General features: G+C 29.4%; 2 protein-coding genes across 7 annotated transcripts in view; both read right to left on the minus strand.

The window, feature by feature from the left end:
* The window catches only part of LOC148285227 (uncharacterized), a 262896-nt gene that overhangs the window by 127841 nt on the left and 114836 nt on the right, over positions 1-20219 (minus strand). The gene's annotated exons all lie outside the window — the stretch shown is intronic.
* LOC148285229 (uncharacterized) overlaps positions 554-20219 on the minus strand; it is a 543189-nt gene continuing 523523 nt past the window's right edge. For both annotated transcript variants that reach the window (XM_088228239.1, XM_088228250.1), the window contains exon 3: positions 554-2440. In XM_088228239.1, the coding sequence (XP_088084365.1) occupies positions 2420-2440 (21 nt within the window). In that variant the 3' untranslated portion in view covers positions 554-2419. The remainder of the gene's footprint in view (positions 2441-20219) is intronic.

Genomic DNA, 20219 nt, shown 5'->3' on the forward strand with positions numbered 1-20219 from the left:
TAATACGTCTTCTTGCCCAACCTGATAATCGTGGTTTTGGATGTGACAGGGTTTAAAGAACACCTGTATACATATTACAAAAAAATAATAATGTATCTCTAACTCTATGAAGCCAAAAGCCCTGTGTCGAGTTGGGATATAATATAATGAAAGAATACTAAAAAAAATATTACATGAAAAAAAATTTTATAAACATCTGCACAATACGCTTAGCAGTATATAAATCGATAGAATGTCTCGCAGCAGTCTCCTGCAATGGTCCCTCCCCCTAGACAAAATTCAAACTTGTACACTTCTCCGAAAATGGCTTTCGTTTTGAAGAACTTAATATGTTCATCCAGGACATTGAAAACTCTCGGGGCCACAAAAAAGAAATTTCACTGAGCGAAATTCGTACGTGTTTTTGGTATTAAATAATTCAAATTACAGGAAAACCTCGTACGAGCATTCCCCTGAGATCTTTTTTCGTAACCGCATGATCAGAAATGTGTCAATGACTCTTTGAAAAAAAAAATTAGTCAGATAAATCTCTTCACATCAATTAAGGTTTTTTGCTCTTTTTTTTCACTAAAATGAACAGAAGGAAAAATTCAAGTGACATAGATGTTCAAACAGAATGATGAATGTTACACAGTGTGTAAAGTGGCCACATAAACCAGTCAATGACAGCTCATAAATTTTGTAAACGCCTAGACTTTCACATTTTCTTCTCTCAAATATTTTCCATCGTTGTTGTGATTTGTAAATCTTAATAACTCCCTAGCGGGTGAAATCCAGTGTCTTTTATCTACAAACATTTGGACACACTTAAAATATTGTACAATACTATTTTGTTTTAATTATGGTGATAACTTAAAAATCTGCTTTAAAACGAACACACTTTATGTAAACACCTAACAATAATTGATATTCATGAAAATCGATTAAATATTTTTTTTTTTTCAATCCTTACGGATTATTAAATTCATTTTACAAAAATAATATAAAATCATACCTTGTTGTTGCGAATAATGTTTTTTTACATCTTTTGAAAGGTTTGTCTGAGTCTTTTGTTTAGTTTTGTCTGGTAGTTTATTGTATAATTTCAGTCCCTGGTTTATTAGTCTCGACTGTCCTTGTCTCGTTTTAGAAAGTTGTATATTATGACGTTTTTCTGATATTCTCGTATTGTGTCCATGTTGACTACATTTTTTTTCAACTTTAAGTTCTTCTTCTACAATTACGTCAGTGGCTACTTTATGGATAAATTTTAATGATTCTAGTTGATAGATTATTATGAAAATAAAACTTTGTTATTAGTGTTACATAATTTTTACTATTTTACAAGAACACAACTATAGTTTCGGGAGAGCACTCCTCCCATCCAAAGAACAAAAATTGTGTAACACTAATAAAAAAGTTTTATTTTCATAATAATTTATAATGAAGCGTTACGACGTAAATGCCGATTCAATTAACAATACAAGTTAAAAGAGTTCAGTTCTATTTAATCGCTTAGTTGCTGTTAAATAGGGAAGGTCATATACTAACTTAAATATTTTATTTTGCTGTCTTTGTAGTCTGTTTATGTCATTTTGATATACTGTTTCATATAGTAGTTGCGTACAACATATTTGAATTTTTACATAGGCTTTATATATTAGAATTTTTTCCGTTTTTGGAACAAAATTTTTCATTTGAAAAAAAATACTAGATAATGTCGCTACTTTGCTAATTAAATGTGTCAATGTAATCATTTATGTGAGCATCTATTTTTGATCTCAATCTCTTTGAAACAGGCAAACAGATAGATACTTATTCTTATGCTAAAATAGAGTCAATATTAAATATTTCGAATCTACAAATACGTAGAACTAATATTGACTCCATATATATGTTCGGCATACTAAATGGTATAATCGATATTCCATCATTACTGGAACAAGTAAAACTCAATATTCCGACTCGTAGATTGAGAAACAATGAAGTACTGTTCATCGATCAGCATAGAACAAACTATGGCCTTAATTCTCCAATGACCCGTCTTTGTCGTATTGTTAACTCAAGACAAGATCTGGACTTTTTTGGTTTAAGTTTACAACGATTTAAACGAGCACTAAATAAACAGTCCAGATCTTGTCTTGATGTCCCTTATGTTTGTCAATGCTTCGTTTCTTTTTTAAATGTTTTTAACTTCTATTTTATTCTAATATTTAAAACGTATAAATTGTATACATGGACAATGTCCGTTAATAAATAAATAAATAAACATTACTTACCGTCCTTTTTGGAGCATTCAACGTTTGTTAAGTTTTTTAAATTAGCATTGAAACTGTTCATTTATAGGATATAAAAGAGAAAATAATAAAAAAATACAATAAAAGGACGAAAACGTTCTAGTTTGTTCTTTGCTACTGGAAAAGGCACATTCTTCTCGTCTTTAAGTAGAGGCATCGGTTACCTAGAACAATGGAAAGACAAACATTAAATAGAGAAAGGATAATAATTCTAATTTTCACACTTAACGTACAAACACTTGGCAAATAGTTGAAAACTACGATAATACTCAAGCTTTTAAGCAAAGTACAGCGCAAGAATTCAAATGCTTTAAATAAAAGACAATGCTCAGAAGAAAAGTTTTCAGATCAATTTAATTTTTCTTATAAAGAAGCGAAAAATCGATATACTAATAAATGGAAGAAATATAAAAAGTAAGAGTAGTATACGATAACTAATTATTATTTATTATTTATTATATACATACGGCCTAAGCCAATTACAACAGTTACATGAAGAAACATAAATGCAAGAAAATGAACAAAAAGAACATAAAACTTTTAGCAAAGACAAACAAGGGCAAAACAATAATTGTATACAATATATTCAAAAAAACGAAAAACCAAAAACTTTGAGCTAAACCATGCCAATCCAACTTCATCCCACACTGTTTAGTCGCGAAGAGATCTACGAAAAGCCGGAATATCTATCCCGAAAAATTCCAAGTCATGTGATGAATTGACTAATCTACACATTCTGGACATTAGGGCATAAAAACCAAAGTTGCTCTTAGAAGATTTTATAAATAGCAGATTTTGACTTCTGGTGACACAGTTGGGAACATGAAAAGAAATTGATAATAATAATAAAAACTAATAATAACTAAATGTTATTAAACGTTTATTTATAACTGCTTACAGAATTTTCAATGTCTACCGGTTTCGAGACGTACCCGTCTCCTCGTCAGGACACCAATTAAACTAACGGGCAAAACCCACTTTACATCTTCACCATAGTTATGGTCTACATACTAAATATAAAATATTTAATCAGTGCATGTAAGAGTTGGCTACTAAATGCATGTGACAACTATGGTGAAGGTGTGAAGTAGGTTTTGCATGTTAGTTTAATTGGTGTCCTGACAAAAATATGGGTACGTCTCGAAACTGGTAGACATAGAAAAATCGGTAAGGATTATGCACAAATATTTGATAACATTTAGTAAAATGTTTGACGACAAAGGTAACGCTTGAAATATAAATAATAAAAATATGAACATATTTAGGTATTTACAGAACATGTGAACCGTCAATGGTTGATTTATGTGGTCATTTTACGCAATGATGAACCATTAATGACTCTGTCTATGTTTGAACGTCTACGTCGATGTTAAATGCCAACACTTCCAAATTCCCTACTCTAAAATGTTCTCCATCTCTGTTGTAAAATGTAAATCTTAATAACTCCATCGATAAAATCCAGTCCGTGTCTACAAAAATATGGACAAACTAAAAATATTGTTGGTAAAATATTACTCATTTGATTTGTTACAAAAGAACTGTACTCATAATTTACAAAATATTAATTTTATTGGTGTTCACGGCTCAAATGTCTTTACACAAACTTAAAAACATACTATATATATATTTGCTACGGGTAATGTTAAATAAACTATTAAACCTAGATTTACACGAGTAAACTCCGTAATACCCTTAGGTTACGATAGGTTAAGTTAATTTAATTATAAATAAAATTAGTTTTTTTACTTAACCTTATCTAACCTTTCCTAACCTGACGCGGCGGCTTTTGGTTCAGCCGTTTCCAGAGGGCTAGTTTTCAACCAGCCAACACGCATGTGTATGCAATTATACAATAAAAAACATCAGCTCTACGGGAAATTGAATACGGAAAGTATTTTCTTGCGCGCGGTAAAAATTAGAGCATTAAATTGTACAGGAAAGTTCCTTGAAAATAAACGAAAAAAATTAGGTTTTTTTTAAAATTAAAAACGAATTACTTTGAACAACGTCACTTTTTTATGTAAATCAACCAATGGTAAGAGAGCTTTGATAGATGTCCGGCTTACTTTTTGTTAATAGACCAATCGGCAGAACTGACAGTAAATAAATGGAAGAGAACCTCTGAAATATCATAGCGCTAATAATACGACAGATAATATATTTTTTTTAAATGTCTTTATTAGGCTATTAACAAATAATTTTTTAAAACCACTGAACTTCCTCATTGTACAACGTGTACGATTTGAAATATATTTTTAATATACCCATGTTTCCTGGGTATTACGGTGTTTACCCGGGTACACCTAGGTTTAATAGTTTGTCTAACTTTACCCGTAACATATACGTATCAAATATTATAACAGTACTAACAAATTATGCCTCATAGTTTGGCTGTTTGATTTCCGACGGTAAATATGATATTTCGATAATATTAAAAGGGGGTTTTAAACGGAAATAAAGTTTTTTTTTAAACATCTTTCGGTACGTAAAAGAAATAAACAAATTCTTGGGTATAATGATTAGAAGTTACAGGCGTATTTTTTTAAATAAATTCAAAATAAATAGAAATGGTAATAAAATGTAATCACAAGCGTGCTGAGTTTAAAAACAAAAATAAAGATTTTATATTAAAAAAGTATCTGGTAAGTTTTAAAATATAAATACACACATTTCAATATCTTTATTAAAACGCGACGATCCATTGGAGAAATAAAGGTTTGAGTCTTATTAAACTGTAAATCCAATACAAACAGGTCTTCATAATGGAGATCGGATGAAGTAACTGCCTCACATTTCGATTCTAATTAATTAATTGAAACAGACTTGCTCCCGCGGGCAAAGGCGGTTTATTAGTTATAAGTAATCCATTGGATCTGCTTGCCAAACTTTACAATCCTACGCACTTCTGGGGGATCTCCCACACGAAATTTTTTTGACGCAAAATTAAACAGGCTGTAAAACAAATTACAAATAAAACCAAAATAAAAAATAAAAAAATCTCGACAAACATTAAATTAATTTTTCGTAAGTTTGGGTAGAACTTTCGAGATTGTATTATGTAAAGGAGGTTAATGTAAATTAATACTAAAATTCAAAAGTAATTATTTAAGTTTCATAAATGTGTCAAAGTTTGTTTAATGAGTAAGTAAACATCACTACACATATATGATTAAACGATCAAAGCATTCTCTCATATTATATACAAATATCAAGCCATCAAAATAACAGCTGTCTGCGAGAACTAATTATTAGAATCTAAGAAAGATGAAAATAATAATACAGAGCATATACGAGAAACGTTACATGAATTATATGAAGCTAGGAAAACTTATAAATGATAGCAAAATTAAAAAATATAACAAAAAAGGAAAGCGCCATTCACTCGATTTTGTTTTCACTTTAGCGGGTCAGAAGACCAACAGTGGTAAATTGCAGCACAGAACACCGATATTGAAAAATAATATTTTTTTACAATATGTATGTTGTATATATTAAAATGTAGAACAGTTAGTTTACCAAAAAAAAAAAAAATAAATATAAAAAACATATAATAAATAGATACTTAATTTAGTTATTATAACTGAAATGCAGATCCACCAAGAAATGTCAGTGTCAATGTTTTTTATTTTATCATTAAATAAATAAGATAAAATAAAAAAAAGTATCTACGCGTAAAAAAGAAAAAAACCGTTTGCAGTAAATTGATAAGGGTTTAACGATCTCATTAAATAAAAAAATTAAGCAACAATACTCAAATAGTTCTATCATACTAAAGGAAAATGCATGGTGTTTGTTACAAATAATACCTTCGGCGTGATTACCATAGGAATACATTAAGAATAACATATTATGTAAGAAACCCAGTTTCAGAAAAGCAAATTTCCACCCTTTAGTTATTATGGCGAGATTAAAATCGACACGAATAAACCCGCTTCAATATATCAACATCAAGAGTATCCGTTCTTTGGTAGGAAATATTGTACAAAGAACCGTCCCATGTGACCGTTCCGTTACCTACACATTTATAGGAATGAGAGACCTTAGGGCAATGCCGGGCAATTCCGGAGAACTGTATTAAGGGTTTCTTATGCAACCAAAATACAACTGGTTATTTGACATTCATCATAATTTTGGCAAGGAAACAGTAGACAATGAAATTGAGCTAACATGGTGGTCAAATGAGGGAAAAATAGGGAAATGAGGGAAATAAATAAAAAATATCCATAAACGTAATTAATTAATTAGTATTTGTTCAGTGTCAGAAATTTGAGCAAATAAAAAAATACTCTAAATACTCGTCCAATAATAATTATTAATATTCAACTTTGAGGTCAAACATTTGACTAAATGTTATTAAATATTTGTATGTAATCACATTCCAACTTTTGCATGTCTGCCGGTTTTGAGCGCACGCCTCTTCGCCAGGACACCAATTAAACTAACACGCAAAACTCAATATACATTGAGTGCATGTAAGGGTTGCCAACTAAAAGTATGTGGTTTCAAATCAGCATGTTGGTTTAGTATATTTGTGCAACAACTATGGTGAAGGTATATTTATTTATTTATTTTAAAGAAACAAACAGTCGACAGTGATATAATAACATTAAAAAAAAAATACAGTTTAAAGACAGAACAGCAAAGTTTCTAAATAAAAATCATACATATTATTAAATTGTGTTACAACAAAAAGATGAGTTTATGTGTATTTGTATGAGAGTAAGTGTAGATGTGTCTTTATATATGATTTTTATTTATTTATGTATGTTGATGTATATAGTGGGTTTTGCATAATAGATTTATTGGTGTCCTGATATAGAGACGGATAAGTCTCGAATAAAAAATATACATAGAAAATACATGGAAAAGTCGTCAAAGGGTTACATACAAGTATTTAATAACGTTTATTGGAATAATAATTTATTAAGAATTGAATGCTTTTTATTATTTTGATTTTGTGTTAAATAATAATATGCATCTACGATTATGTTATATTCACAAGCCTTTTATACGTTTTTACTTTAAATATCTAATTATACTTTTGACCAAGATTCTAGACAGTCATAAACTTTACAATACTGATGTTTGTTATAAGATTCGGAAACAAAGATGATCTAAATAATGAATTGATTGAAAAATAGAATTAATTTATAAATATTTTTTGCGAGATACGAAAATTCAAAATACAACTGCCTTACGTTGGGCCACTGAGATAACAAGAATATAATAATATGAATTAATATAAAACAATTTGGTTTTTAACCACATTTTTTTTTTCACAAGCTTCTAAATCAAGAAAAACTTAACTAAAGAATTCTTTGGTATTATATTTTTTACAGTTTTCAATTAAAATATTACATCGAAACACATGGAGCTAATAAGTAATGTATTTTTGTCATGTTGCTTTTAAGGTGGGAAGTGTGAAGTGAGATAGATACGATCTTTAAAACCAGACAGGAATGGACAAAATAAAATATTGTTTTAAAAATTATTTTTTTATCGTGAATCGCATTTTAAATTTCCAAGATTTCCAAGTTGTCAAATTTTAATGTTTTATTTTTAACATAAGAAAATTCTCATTAGATGGTTTGCGAATTAAAAAAAAATATATTTGTTTTATTACCACAAAGTTAGTGCTTCAAATAAATATTTTATAACAAAAATAAAATTTTAAAGCTAAATAAATTGTCATGCAAATCATTTTGTCTGTATTTACATAACCGCAACAAGTTATTGAATTTAAAACTTAACTTTTAGACGTTTTACACAAAATTATTGTTATATTGATTTAACTACTGTTTAAGCATAATATTTCAACCTGTAAAACGCAATTCATTGACCGTAACTATTGTTCAAAAATGCTGAATTATAATATAAATTGAGTTAGTAGAAAAGTTGTTCTTACCATGAAAACTGTCCGAACGGAATTGACACAGGTTATTTTTTAATAAAGATGGTAAAGATATTTATGAGGTTAGCAGGTTAAGACTTTTTATATACACCAGAGTAAATGAAAAAGACAAAATGATTGATGAAACACTTAAACTGTCTTTCGAGGGTTTGACGTAGACTTAAGATTTTTCTTTGGAAAATGGTTGTTAATTTACGGGAAAACACGAAAAAATATTTACCGAGAAATTGAATGAAACGCAGAAAAATTTCTTTTTAATTTATTAAGGAATACTGTAAGATCATGACATGAAAAAAACTGCCGTAAACACTGACATGATAAAAACAAAAATCTAAAAAGTGTTAACAAATACCTTGACAGGGATCATTAGAAATAAAGTATCATAAAAAAACACGAACTCATAAAATTAAAACTAAATAAAAAAATAATGAATCAAAAATTTGTCAACAAATATTTTTTGTTGTCATTTATGGTATTTGCATTAAACGTGTACACATATTACATATTAAAATATTATAGTCGTTAAAACCCCAGTTGGAAAAAACAGAATATTATTTAAAACGTTTTAAAACCAAACAATTATCGCATTGGACTGCCATTAAAACGAGTTAAAAATACAGATTGGTTTGACAATACCTAATTTCAAATAAAATTGCACTATATTACAATTTTATTATCTTTATACAGCAAAGAGCAATAGCAACAATAAGAGATCATATTTGTTACACGGAGGCAAGAAAAGTCTTACTAGATAAATGCAAATAAAAAATTATGGGTACATCAAATTATTTAATTAAATCTTCCAAGTACAAAGAATAAATACTTTGGCCGACTTATTGCTTAAAGCAATATCTTCCAGCCAACCGAAAAACTGACTGTTCAAAAGAAGGAAGGTAAAAAATTTGTACAAAAAAAAGATATACATTCGAAAAAAAATTAATTAATTTATGTTGTCAAAAAATATCCTTATGAAATATTTCATATAAAATGTATCTAAAATTGAACTCGGGTTTTAATGTATATAAACTGAACGCGTTTACCCCTACACACGAGGCGGATACATTGTATTGCTAAGGCAAAGTCCGAAAAGCTAATACGGTTTTTCGGAAGGCGCGGGATCGTTTTCAAACATCAAAGATCATCTACTGAATCAAATATACTAAAATTAGCAAAAAATAAGTATTGAAATTCCGGGTGGATGAATAAAAAAGTTGCGAAGAATAAAAAGTGTAAAATAAAACCGGAACCCTGGACGAGTGCCTTTGACTCGATTGCAACTCTTAGGTAAAAATCCTGAAAAAACAAATCGAGCGAATAATCCCTCTCGAATAATTTTTCTTTGTCAGCCTAGTAGAATAGTGGTTAGCGTGTTCTCTTATTATGTTTAAGATTCTAGATTCCTGGCAGGATGGCCGTGAAATATTGATTTTAAATGTTGTTCTACACCGCAATGTTTCACAGTCAAATGAAATAGTATAGTGTGTTTATTGTATAATTTATGCTAAAATTTTAATCTTGTATGTATGCAAACATTATTCAATACCTCCCATGACACTAAAAACAATCATTAGAGTTACAAGACATTCCGCCCTGATGCTGCAAAAGCAATAAAAAATTAACACAACTTTCGGTCAAAGAGGAATAGTCTACTTCTTTTTTACGGCTGCAGCTGGTAAAACGCGCACAAAATTAGGAAACCATACGATTTTTCTATTTTAAAACTAATGTTTTTTTATTAATCGCGCAATAATAAAAAAACATAAATTAGATAAAAATAATATTTTTTAAGGGTATTTTTATTAAAAATATACTTAAAAGTTTTATGAAACTAAAATATAATTACTTTTAAACCGGCAGATTACGCCATTTCAAATTTAGACTTGACTTAGGTGTCTGGGATCTCAATAAAGACTAAGTAGTGAACTAATTTTTTTTATAATAATTTTAAGATAATAAATTTAACATGAAAGTGTCCGCAGCAAAATCTTATTTTTTTGTTTTTTGAAAAGAAATACAAGCATTTTGAATCACCAACGTTTTTGGGACAGTTTCCTTTATTTTTAGGTAAAATTATGCCTTCGGTAATACTTTAAAAAAATATATATTTATTGAAATATTTTAGTTAAAACCTTTTTATATGGAATTGTATTATTTTTTATTAAAGAGGAGAATTCAGGTGGTAATATTTAATTTATAACAACAACTTATTTACGTTTTTATAAATTGGATATTACAACTAGAATTATCATCTTTAAATTCTATAATAAAAGTTTTCATTTAAATATTTTTTTTGGATACATTCATCCCTATCCCTATACTAAACGCGTAGTAACATAATATTATTAAAGGTATGAGGTTTGACGTCATCATAACAAACTTTAGTTAAAATTATAACACACAATATGATATAATTTAGTAAAATCCCATACTCCTTAAACAAAACTTACTTATAAATAAAACAACTTTGTTTTTAACCACTAATTTTTATTTTTCACCGACCGGTTTCAAAGCAAACAAGCTTCTTTGTCAAGGTTTACGTAACTAATGAATTGATTCCTTTTTATTTCATTTCTATCATGTTCACTATATACTACACGTGGACCCAATAAATCAAGTGTTTTTTTTCTTACACGGGTGGTAATCTGATATCATTATTTTCGAGTAAGACAGGAGAGGACCAAAAAAAATATAGTTTATTTGGTTATTAATTGTTGTTTTCTTGTTATGAATAGCTTTTTTAATTTCTAAGATTTCTAAATTGTCTAATTTACTTACTTAGATCATATCTTGAATGATATATACGTAACATTATAAATATAATACTTGTACATGATTTATTTATGCACATTGTTGCGACAAAAAGTATGCATATACGTGTTTATGTTCAATCGGCAGGTATATTGAAACATGCAATTGTACAAACAAAATGAAATGCTATGATACATTTCCACTTACCCTATCTATCATGTACGTGGGGTTTCGTCAACGAAAATCAGATCTCGGAGAAAGTCCTTCAGAACAGAGCTCTAAAAAAAACATTCTTGAACTGAAATGAGATTCCTACGTCAAGGATATTTACCGGCAGACAAAAATACTTCCTTTCAAGGTACTGCATGGCATCGTCAATATAATTTCTACAAATAGTGTTAAACATTTTTAATATAATGTTTTCTTTCTATTTTGGATTGCATTAAATGAAATAATGTATTGTTACAAAAACTTTTTTTTTTATAAACAGCATGAGAATGAAGCTGATATATTTGGTTCTGGACTTGATAGTTATAAAGATTCTCAATTCTTTTTTTCTCTAGAAATATAATTCTTAAACTTTTTACTATGTTTAAAAATGTTTTTTTTTTGCTTTTTCATATTTATGTATATATTTCGATAATATTTTGTTGACTTATGTGTATTTACTTGTTGCTATTGTTATAGTTATGAAATTTCATAATTTTTATTATGTATTTACATATGTATAAATAGATATACGTACCTAAGTATTTTTATTAGGTAGTCATATTTATGTTCAATGTATATGTTTAAAGTAATTTATGCCGTATATGTAAAAAAAACGAAATAATTCCTAAGAGTATAATAGCTTGTTCGTATATAATGTTTTATTTTTTAAAAAATCACATGTTTACTTACTGACAAAAATCACAAGAATAAAACGAAATAAAGGATAAATCGAGAAAAGAATATCAAGTATTCAGGAATTAAGATGGTAACATCACCATTTTATTTCGATTCGTTAGTCTATTACTAGTCTTTCAAAGCCAAGAAAATACACTAATAGTAAAAAAATAAATAAAACAAATTAAGAAGGAACCAAAATTAGTAGCCGCAAATGATATTATTATAGAATATGGAAAGTGAGATAAATTATTCATTACTTTTGCAATCATAAAACTTGGATAATGTAACGCGGAGTACATATAATATTGTAATTAATAAATATTATACAACACCATAAGTTTTTTTTATCGCAATAGAGTGATTAATGAAATATTCATAAAGGAAATGTTTTAATAAGGTAAACATGTCACCATGCACGACATGAGATTAAGTAAACCCTAAAATTATAAAAACAGGATTCTATTTCTAAACAAAAATGACTGTCATAAATTAAAACTTTTGATTTAAAGAACATTGTGCGGAATATAAAATAGCATAAAAAAGTGATTTGTTTATTTAGTTATTCATATTTTACTGTTAAAAACTATAAACAATAAAAAAAACAATATGACCTCACTGGGGTTATTCGTGCCGAAGACACTTAACAATATACTTTTTTGAAATGTTTTTACATTTGAGAATAAACAAAGAAGACTAACTCAATAAACAGAGATAATTAACAAAATATTCAGACTGTTTTGAAAACTAGGTATATATGTAAATTTGCATTACAAATGTTGTATAATTTTTGGGTTAAATTTCATTTGATAAATCTTGGGTATAAGAATATTTATGTTTTTGAAAAAAAAAAATATTAAGCCAAAAATGTTAGTATTATAAATGTTACGCACAATGAAAATAATAAAAACCTAATATAAGCTATACACTTGTTGAGCAGTTTATTCAATATTGGTTTGGGCGAGTGAGACAATCCATTTTACTTCAACCTAGCTCCACTACTTATTTTTTATAGCCTTTTTAAACATTTTCTCCTTACTAATTGTTTTAATAGATAGTGGAAGTAGGTTATAGATTTTAATTAAATAACACTCAAAATCCCCTTGTCCGAAAGTGGTATTAGTTTGTATTTGTTTAAGTTGTCTTTGTGTTGAGGATCTAGTGATTATATAATTTGTATGTGATGTATTGTAGAAAAAGTAAACTTGTAAAATAGTAACATAATGCTCTAGATAATGCGATGCTTTTTTTTCCTGACTAACTAAAGGTCAATTTGTATACGCACAGGCTTCCATATTCACAAATAAACCTCTTTAAGCCATCAATTGACTTATAATGTAGAAAATAATAAACGAATAATATACTGAGTTTGTCCAAATGTTTGTAGACAATAGACTGGATTTCATCTCCTAGGGAGCCATTAAGATTAACAAATTACAACAGGGATGGAGAACATTTCAGAGAAGGAAATATGGAAGTCTATGCATTTACAGGGCTAATGACTCCCTAGGGGATGAAATCCAGTCTTTTTTCTGCAAACATTTGGAAAAACTTAAATTATCGGAATAAAACCAACTGGTCTAGAAAAAAGTTTACAAATTGGAAAATTGTTTCCAGGCGTTGCCTAAAATGTGAAATGATCCAATCAGAAGAATCTCTTCACAACAATAAAGGTTTAGCTCTTTAACTTCACTAAATTCAACAGATGAAAGAATGAAAGAAATACGAATGTTTAAATATAAGCAAAATAGTGAATGTTACACAGTGTGTAAAGTGGCCACTTAAACCAGCCCATGGCAGGTCATGGGCCCTGTAAATAAATGCATAGTTCTCAATCACTATTGTAATTAGTTAATTAAATAATAATCATAATATATTAAACGTTTTTTTTAGCGCTATACTTTCCCGTATCAAATTTATACATTCAAATCACATCTGTGTTGTAGGAGAAGAGGGGATCCTACGAGTATATAATGTGTACATGGTATATTATATGAATGTACCATTATTTATACAATAATCACGACATGATCCAATCACATGCGAATGACGTGAGTTTAATTTCCTTTGTTAGTGTTCAGCATGTGGCATATTGGAAACTTATTGACATTGATTCGTGTTCTTTGGGAATACCAAATTAGATTCGTAGTTGGAAAATTGGACGAGTCGGAAAAATAAAATAAAAAATTCTCAAATGGTTTCCTTCATCGAATCAGTTGATTACTAGGTATAAAGGTCATGAATTATTTAAGAATCACTATGTTCTTTAGAAAAAAATAATGAAATTGTGATTAAAATATATAATAGTGAAAAGCTATTGAATTAAACAAAAAAACATATATATTACATATGCAAAAAAATATAAGGTGGTAGCATAAAGAAATTGTAAAAACTTAGTAAAGTATGTATAAAATCAAACGCAGGAAGACGAATTGAAAATTAATAACAATGTTTTGAGTTTGTACAAATTTTTGTAGACAAGGACATAATTCAATACCCTAGGGAGCTACTAATGCTAACATAACTATGGGCGGGGGGAACAATAACATGAGTCAACTTTTTCAATTATTTTTTTATTTGCTTATCTTGTAGTATGCAACTATATTTACACGTGTTCCAAAACTCGTAAGTCTAATAAGGTTATAAGAAATAATATTATCAATGTGCTTTATTACACAAAATAAATTTATTAGTTATCGGCTACAAAAAAAAATTCTCAAAGAAGAATATTTTCTAACTTTATGCCTCAACTAAACTGCCTAAACTACGTAACATTGTTGAGTTATCACCTTACTATATATTCCCAGTTATTAGCAATAATCAGATTTTTATGAGTATGGAGAAAAAGGGGACATTCTTTCAATGTTAGATTTGATTCCTACAATGTTTGAGACACAAAAAACTGTCTAAAAGTAATACATTTTTACTTATGTGGTTGTTCCCCTCGACTATAGATAATACAACAGACATGGATAGCATTTTCAGAAGGAAATATAAAGGTGTAAATGCTGTAAAATTTCTTCATGTCTGTTGTAATTTGTTGATATGTCTTTACCAAATAAAGTAGTCGTTTGAAAGCTTCCCAAGAGTTCAATGAATTTTTACTAAAAAAATAAAGCAAAGTATTTTGGCCTTGTGTGTACGTACTGTTTGGCTTGTTAAGAAACTACTTTTAAGGATCCAAGTTAGTTTTTTCAGCAAAACTAGCGTGAAATATTTTTGAAAATACCATATTTTGAGTTTGCTTAAATGTTTGTACACAAAACACTGGATTTCACCCCCTAGGGAGTTCTTTAGATTAACAAATTATTAGAGATGGAGAACATTTTGGCCACTTAAACCAGCCAACGATAGGTCATAAGTCCTGTTAATGCCTAGACCTCCATATTTTGCAGTTACCTGGATTAATTTTACTTATAAATCAATAATGTCATAAAAAATATAATGATGCTTTATTAAACTTTTAGATGCAGGTTTTGAGATCCAGATGAGGAAACACCAATACACGTTTTATGTGAATGAGATATTTTATACCATAAAATAAGCCGCAAATTGAGGAGATCACTGGTAATACTTAAAGACTTTTAAAAGCTCACCCCCTACGTAATAGCCGGATACTTTACGGATCAGGGCTTGGAGGGGTGGACTTAGCAAAATAAGAACTATCGCCTTTCACACAGTAGCAAGGCTCTTTAAAGACCTGGGCTTGGAGGGCGAGAACTATTCAAAGGGATCCGTCACAATATAAGTTTTCACAGGTCGCAGTGACGTCGGAAGCTTATACAGCACTGACCCCCACTTTAAAAAATAAGAATAAGAATGTTGCCATAAATGAAAACAGTTTTTTAAGCACCTTAAGGTTACGGTAAGGGAAGAATAATAAAAAAAAGAAAAGCGTGCCTTCAAATATAAATTATTGCAAATATTTTTAATAGTTCTCATCCTATTTTATACGAGATGGTATAAATATGTACGTGTATATTTTATCGTGTATATTTTTAAAAAAATGTAATGATTTGTTTAAGACATGCCATGTTTTTAACCAAAAAAATATATACGAATTCGCTTATTTGAATATGACTGTGCATACAGCAAGTAAGTACAGTACACTTTTATGAAAAAGTAACAAGAATAAAAAATGGTAATTTTCACACGCATAATATATTGATAACGAACTGAGAAATCACTAAGCACGTATACCAGGATACATACTTATGATGTATACAAATATATTTAATTTAGTTTGTAGAGTTTCAGCTCTCGTACTGGGGCGGAGTTAGGGGGACAGGGTGAAATTGTGGTAAACTTTGAAAGAAGGAAATCCCTAATACACGCACCACATGCTCGAATTTACAACATAAATATCTATCCACATTTTACACATGCTTATATACCAACATTTACAGCAGATCAAATATACCCCCCTTCCAGACACCAGGGGGTTTGACCTGAGTCAACAGTACAAACAAGATTTGGGATATAAGTAAATAAATTTAGGGTTTTGGATGTCATATTAAAACCAGTTGGAAATTATTTTGAAGTTCGTGATTGGGAATCTCCGGTCGATTCGTTAGAGTCAAGTTAAAAAAGTAATACTTCGTAAAAGTTTCACATAAATGTGACTATTTTATAAATTCTATTATGTTATCATTAAGATAGTAAAAAAAAAGTTATTAGTAAGAAGAAATTATAGTACCTTAACAGAGATCGACCTAAATAACTTTTTCTTACTAATAACTTTTTTTTTACTATCTTAATGATAACATAATAGAATTTATAAAATAGTCACATTTATTGTTTTTATTTGTAATTTATTAAATTGGTTTGGTATTTTATCTTTAGATTTTGCATTATTAATTTATTGTGTAAATGAGAATCTATTGAATGATTTTATTCGCATTTTTTTCAAACCGGAAATTCTATTTATTTTTTATACTTCTCAGATTGTTTGATTTTATCAATAATGTTATGAGTATGTTCAAAACCTTTATATTTATTTATAAATTTATTGAATACACGTACAAATTTATTACCAGGAAATATGTTACTGACCGATTGAAACAGTATTATCAGCCGAAACCGAAGCTGAATTTCGAATTCTGTTCTACTTTCGGCCGAATCCAAAACTTATTGAAATAAGTTGAAAGTTACTTCAAAACGCTAAAAATTAACCGTTTTTATTATTAGACCGCACGGGTTAATTAAAATAAGTGTTAAATAAAATACGCAAAGTAATAAAATGCTTAAATTTCAAGAGTAAATTTGTTTATTTTTTGCGATTTTTGGTTCGTTGTTTTGTTATACGTACAACTTCTATGTAACAGCTCTTCAATGTACGCCAGAGCAACTTTTACTTATTAACTGTAAATGAATAACAAAAAAACAAATGGTTTTTGAAGGAACTAATTAAGATGGTTTGTAGTAAAAAGTTACCACATAAAATGTTTTAGCAAACGCGTCATACTGCCGAGTATACTTATACCCGTATGCAGAGACAAACCTTAAGGAGAGGAAAGTACATTTTATTGTCTCCACCTTCGGTTTATTCTCTGCATTTGAAATTAGAATGTACTTTCCTCACCTTAAGTTTTGTCTCTGCATACGTGTATTAATTTTAAATAATTAGAAAAAAATGTACCAAACTATCAGTTGAATGTAACAACAAATACATCTATACGTGAGGTTGAAAATTAAATACGGTTAAATTTAAAATATATATATTGAATCCTTAAATAATCGTGATACAAATATACCGATGTCCATAGCATATGATTCACAACATACGAACAATATGCAAGACACTGTCAATTTGCTTGCATGTTTTTTGGTGAAGTTTATGACAAAGCTCCAGATGATGATTTACCACAATTTTCTCCGGAAGAATGTCTAGATATAATATCTCTGTTTCAAATTTAATTAGTAAAATAAAATCATTAGATATTCGTAAAATAGATGGTCCAGATAAAATTCCTCCAAATTTTTTACATAATGGTGTGAATGAATTGATTTTTCCATGTTCATAGTCTTTATTTAATAAAATATACACATTATTACAATATTAATACATTATAAAGAAAACAATGTTTTCAAATATATATTGTCCCAATAAACTATTCAATAATAGTTTGTCATCGGGTGCTCAGACATTAGTATTAATGAATAATCAAATAAAAGAGTTCAGACATAACAATATTTGTTTAATTTGTCTTTGTCTGCAGGCCTATTTCCGAATCTATGGAACATTAGTCATTTAACTCCAGTATTTAAAAAGAATAGCAAATGATATAAAAATTAAAGACCTATTTGCATTAAATCAACTTTTCCGAAACTATTTGAAAGACTTGTAATTGAAAAAATAATTACTGAAATTAAACATTATTAATTTTTATTTTTATTTTAAGAACAACAATTTTGTTTTAAATTAACTGCAGAATCTACAACAAAAACATATAATCTTCATTTTATGCATACAGCAAAAACTCATCAAATTTTTAGCTCTCATTTGAACTATAACACCATTTTTGCAATATTGCACCTTCAAAAGATATTTAATTAAGCCGAATTACAAAAATGAACGCTATTTTTCGCATATTGCAACGGTCTAGTATTTCGACGAACAATGCCGGATCTAAAAGTTCTTTTATTTTCGAAAAAATATGGTTTCAACGTTAACAAAACGATTTTTTTTTTGTTTTCTAAATTAAAATTGTATTCTTACTGAAAGGTTGGATGTATTGATAGAATCGGCATTCACATTTCAACACTTCCTGAAAAAATAATATAAAATAAAACTGTGTTAAAAGTGTCCTTCACGTTTCTTATATTTAAAGAACACAACTATAGTTTCAGGAAAGAACTCATCCCATCAAAGGGCGTTATAAACCTGTAGTCTCTTAAGCCAAGAAATATGTAAGTAATAATCGTATTTATCATCATCACACCCCATTCACACCCGATGATGAATAGGGTACTGAATTGGAGGACAAAAGGCGACGCATCTTAATGAACTGTAAATTGGGGTAACGTAATCAGTCTTACGCTTCCAGGGACAGTGAAATATGACAGCACTGGCTGGCGCGTTAGCCTACCATGTTTTAGGACCGTTGAAAGATTCCCTGCACTGCAATATTTCATTCTTCTTAGACTGGTATCTTAAGCCTAAGACGGATCACCTAACCTACCTACAAAAGATCGATAGTGGGATGGAAAAGGGGTATATCTGTCATTCTTAACTGTACAAGACTAATAATTACTTCTGTAGCTTAAAATGTGAAAATAACAGATCAACCCCATATTTTAATATGGCAATTTTGAAAAAATTTCTAGAGAACAATGTATTTTTGTTTTATGAAAGAGCATCCGATTTAAGCATGTTTGGCATGAATATCCATGAGTAATATTTCGTGCCTTGACGCTCGAAAACCCCTGACCTGTGTCAAACCAAATCATCGAAAGGGTAGAGAGTTTTAAATACACGGGATTAAGTATATGTTACAGACAATGGGAGCTTTCAAAAATGACTGGGAGTGCGGTTAGGAGTAGTAGGCGCCACATTCAACAGTTTGAAGGCTGTCTGGAGATCGGATATTTACTCAGCGAAAACCAAATGCCGCCTGTATAACGCTTGCATAACACCTATTCTCCTCTAAGGATGCGATCGTAGCACCTCACTGGGGCCAAAAATGAAAAATTTAAAGTTTTGAGAATAGGTGTCTCAGAAGAATCTTGGGTTTGCGGTGGTTTGAATTTGTGAGGAATGAAGTAATAGGAGGACGGACGCAGCAAACTCCGGTGACAACTGTCGTCAAGTAGAGGCACTACGGTTGGTTCTCTAAATCATTTGAATAAATCCGTAGCATGTGTCAACAAAATAAATTGTTTTAATTAAATTACAAATTTAAAAGCTTCAATAAAATTTATTTAAAAATAGAATCACTATGTAAAGCGCCCTTGAGGTATTATATTACGAAAATGGCGCTTTATAAGTTAGCCATCATAATAATAATAATAGGCTATATACTACGAATGCCTCCTGAGAGTCCTAACCACGCTTGTCTATTTTACGAGGCATCAGGTTCTCGACGTCCTGGACGTCCACTGCTGACTGTTTGTCGGCAGTTTATGTCAGAACTTCGGGACGAGAACCTGACTTTTGTGGATACCATATGTTCCAACTAGGGAGCGGACATAGAATGATGATGATGTGAAAATGTACATGTTAGAAAAAGTGCCAGATATTTTGCCAACACACTACAGAGATAATCGAAGTGCTGAATTTGATGTTTCAATAAAGTGCACTACGCACAATAAGGTGTAGATAGGGGCATGGAAAAAATACAAATGATTTTTTTGGACTAAATACACAGTTAAGACGATATTTAATTTGTGTTTTAAAAAAA

Source organism: Micrasema longulum, unplaced genomic scaffold (genome assembly GCF_059751315.1).
Source record: "Micrasema longulum isolate JH-2025_06_02 unplaced genomic scaffold, ASM5975131v1 h1tg000045l, whole genome shotgun sequence".
Classification (NCBI taxonomy): domain Eukaryota; kingdom Metazoa; phylum Arthropoda; class Insecta; order Trichoptera; family Brachycentridae; genus Micrasema; species Micrasema longulum.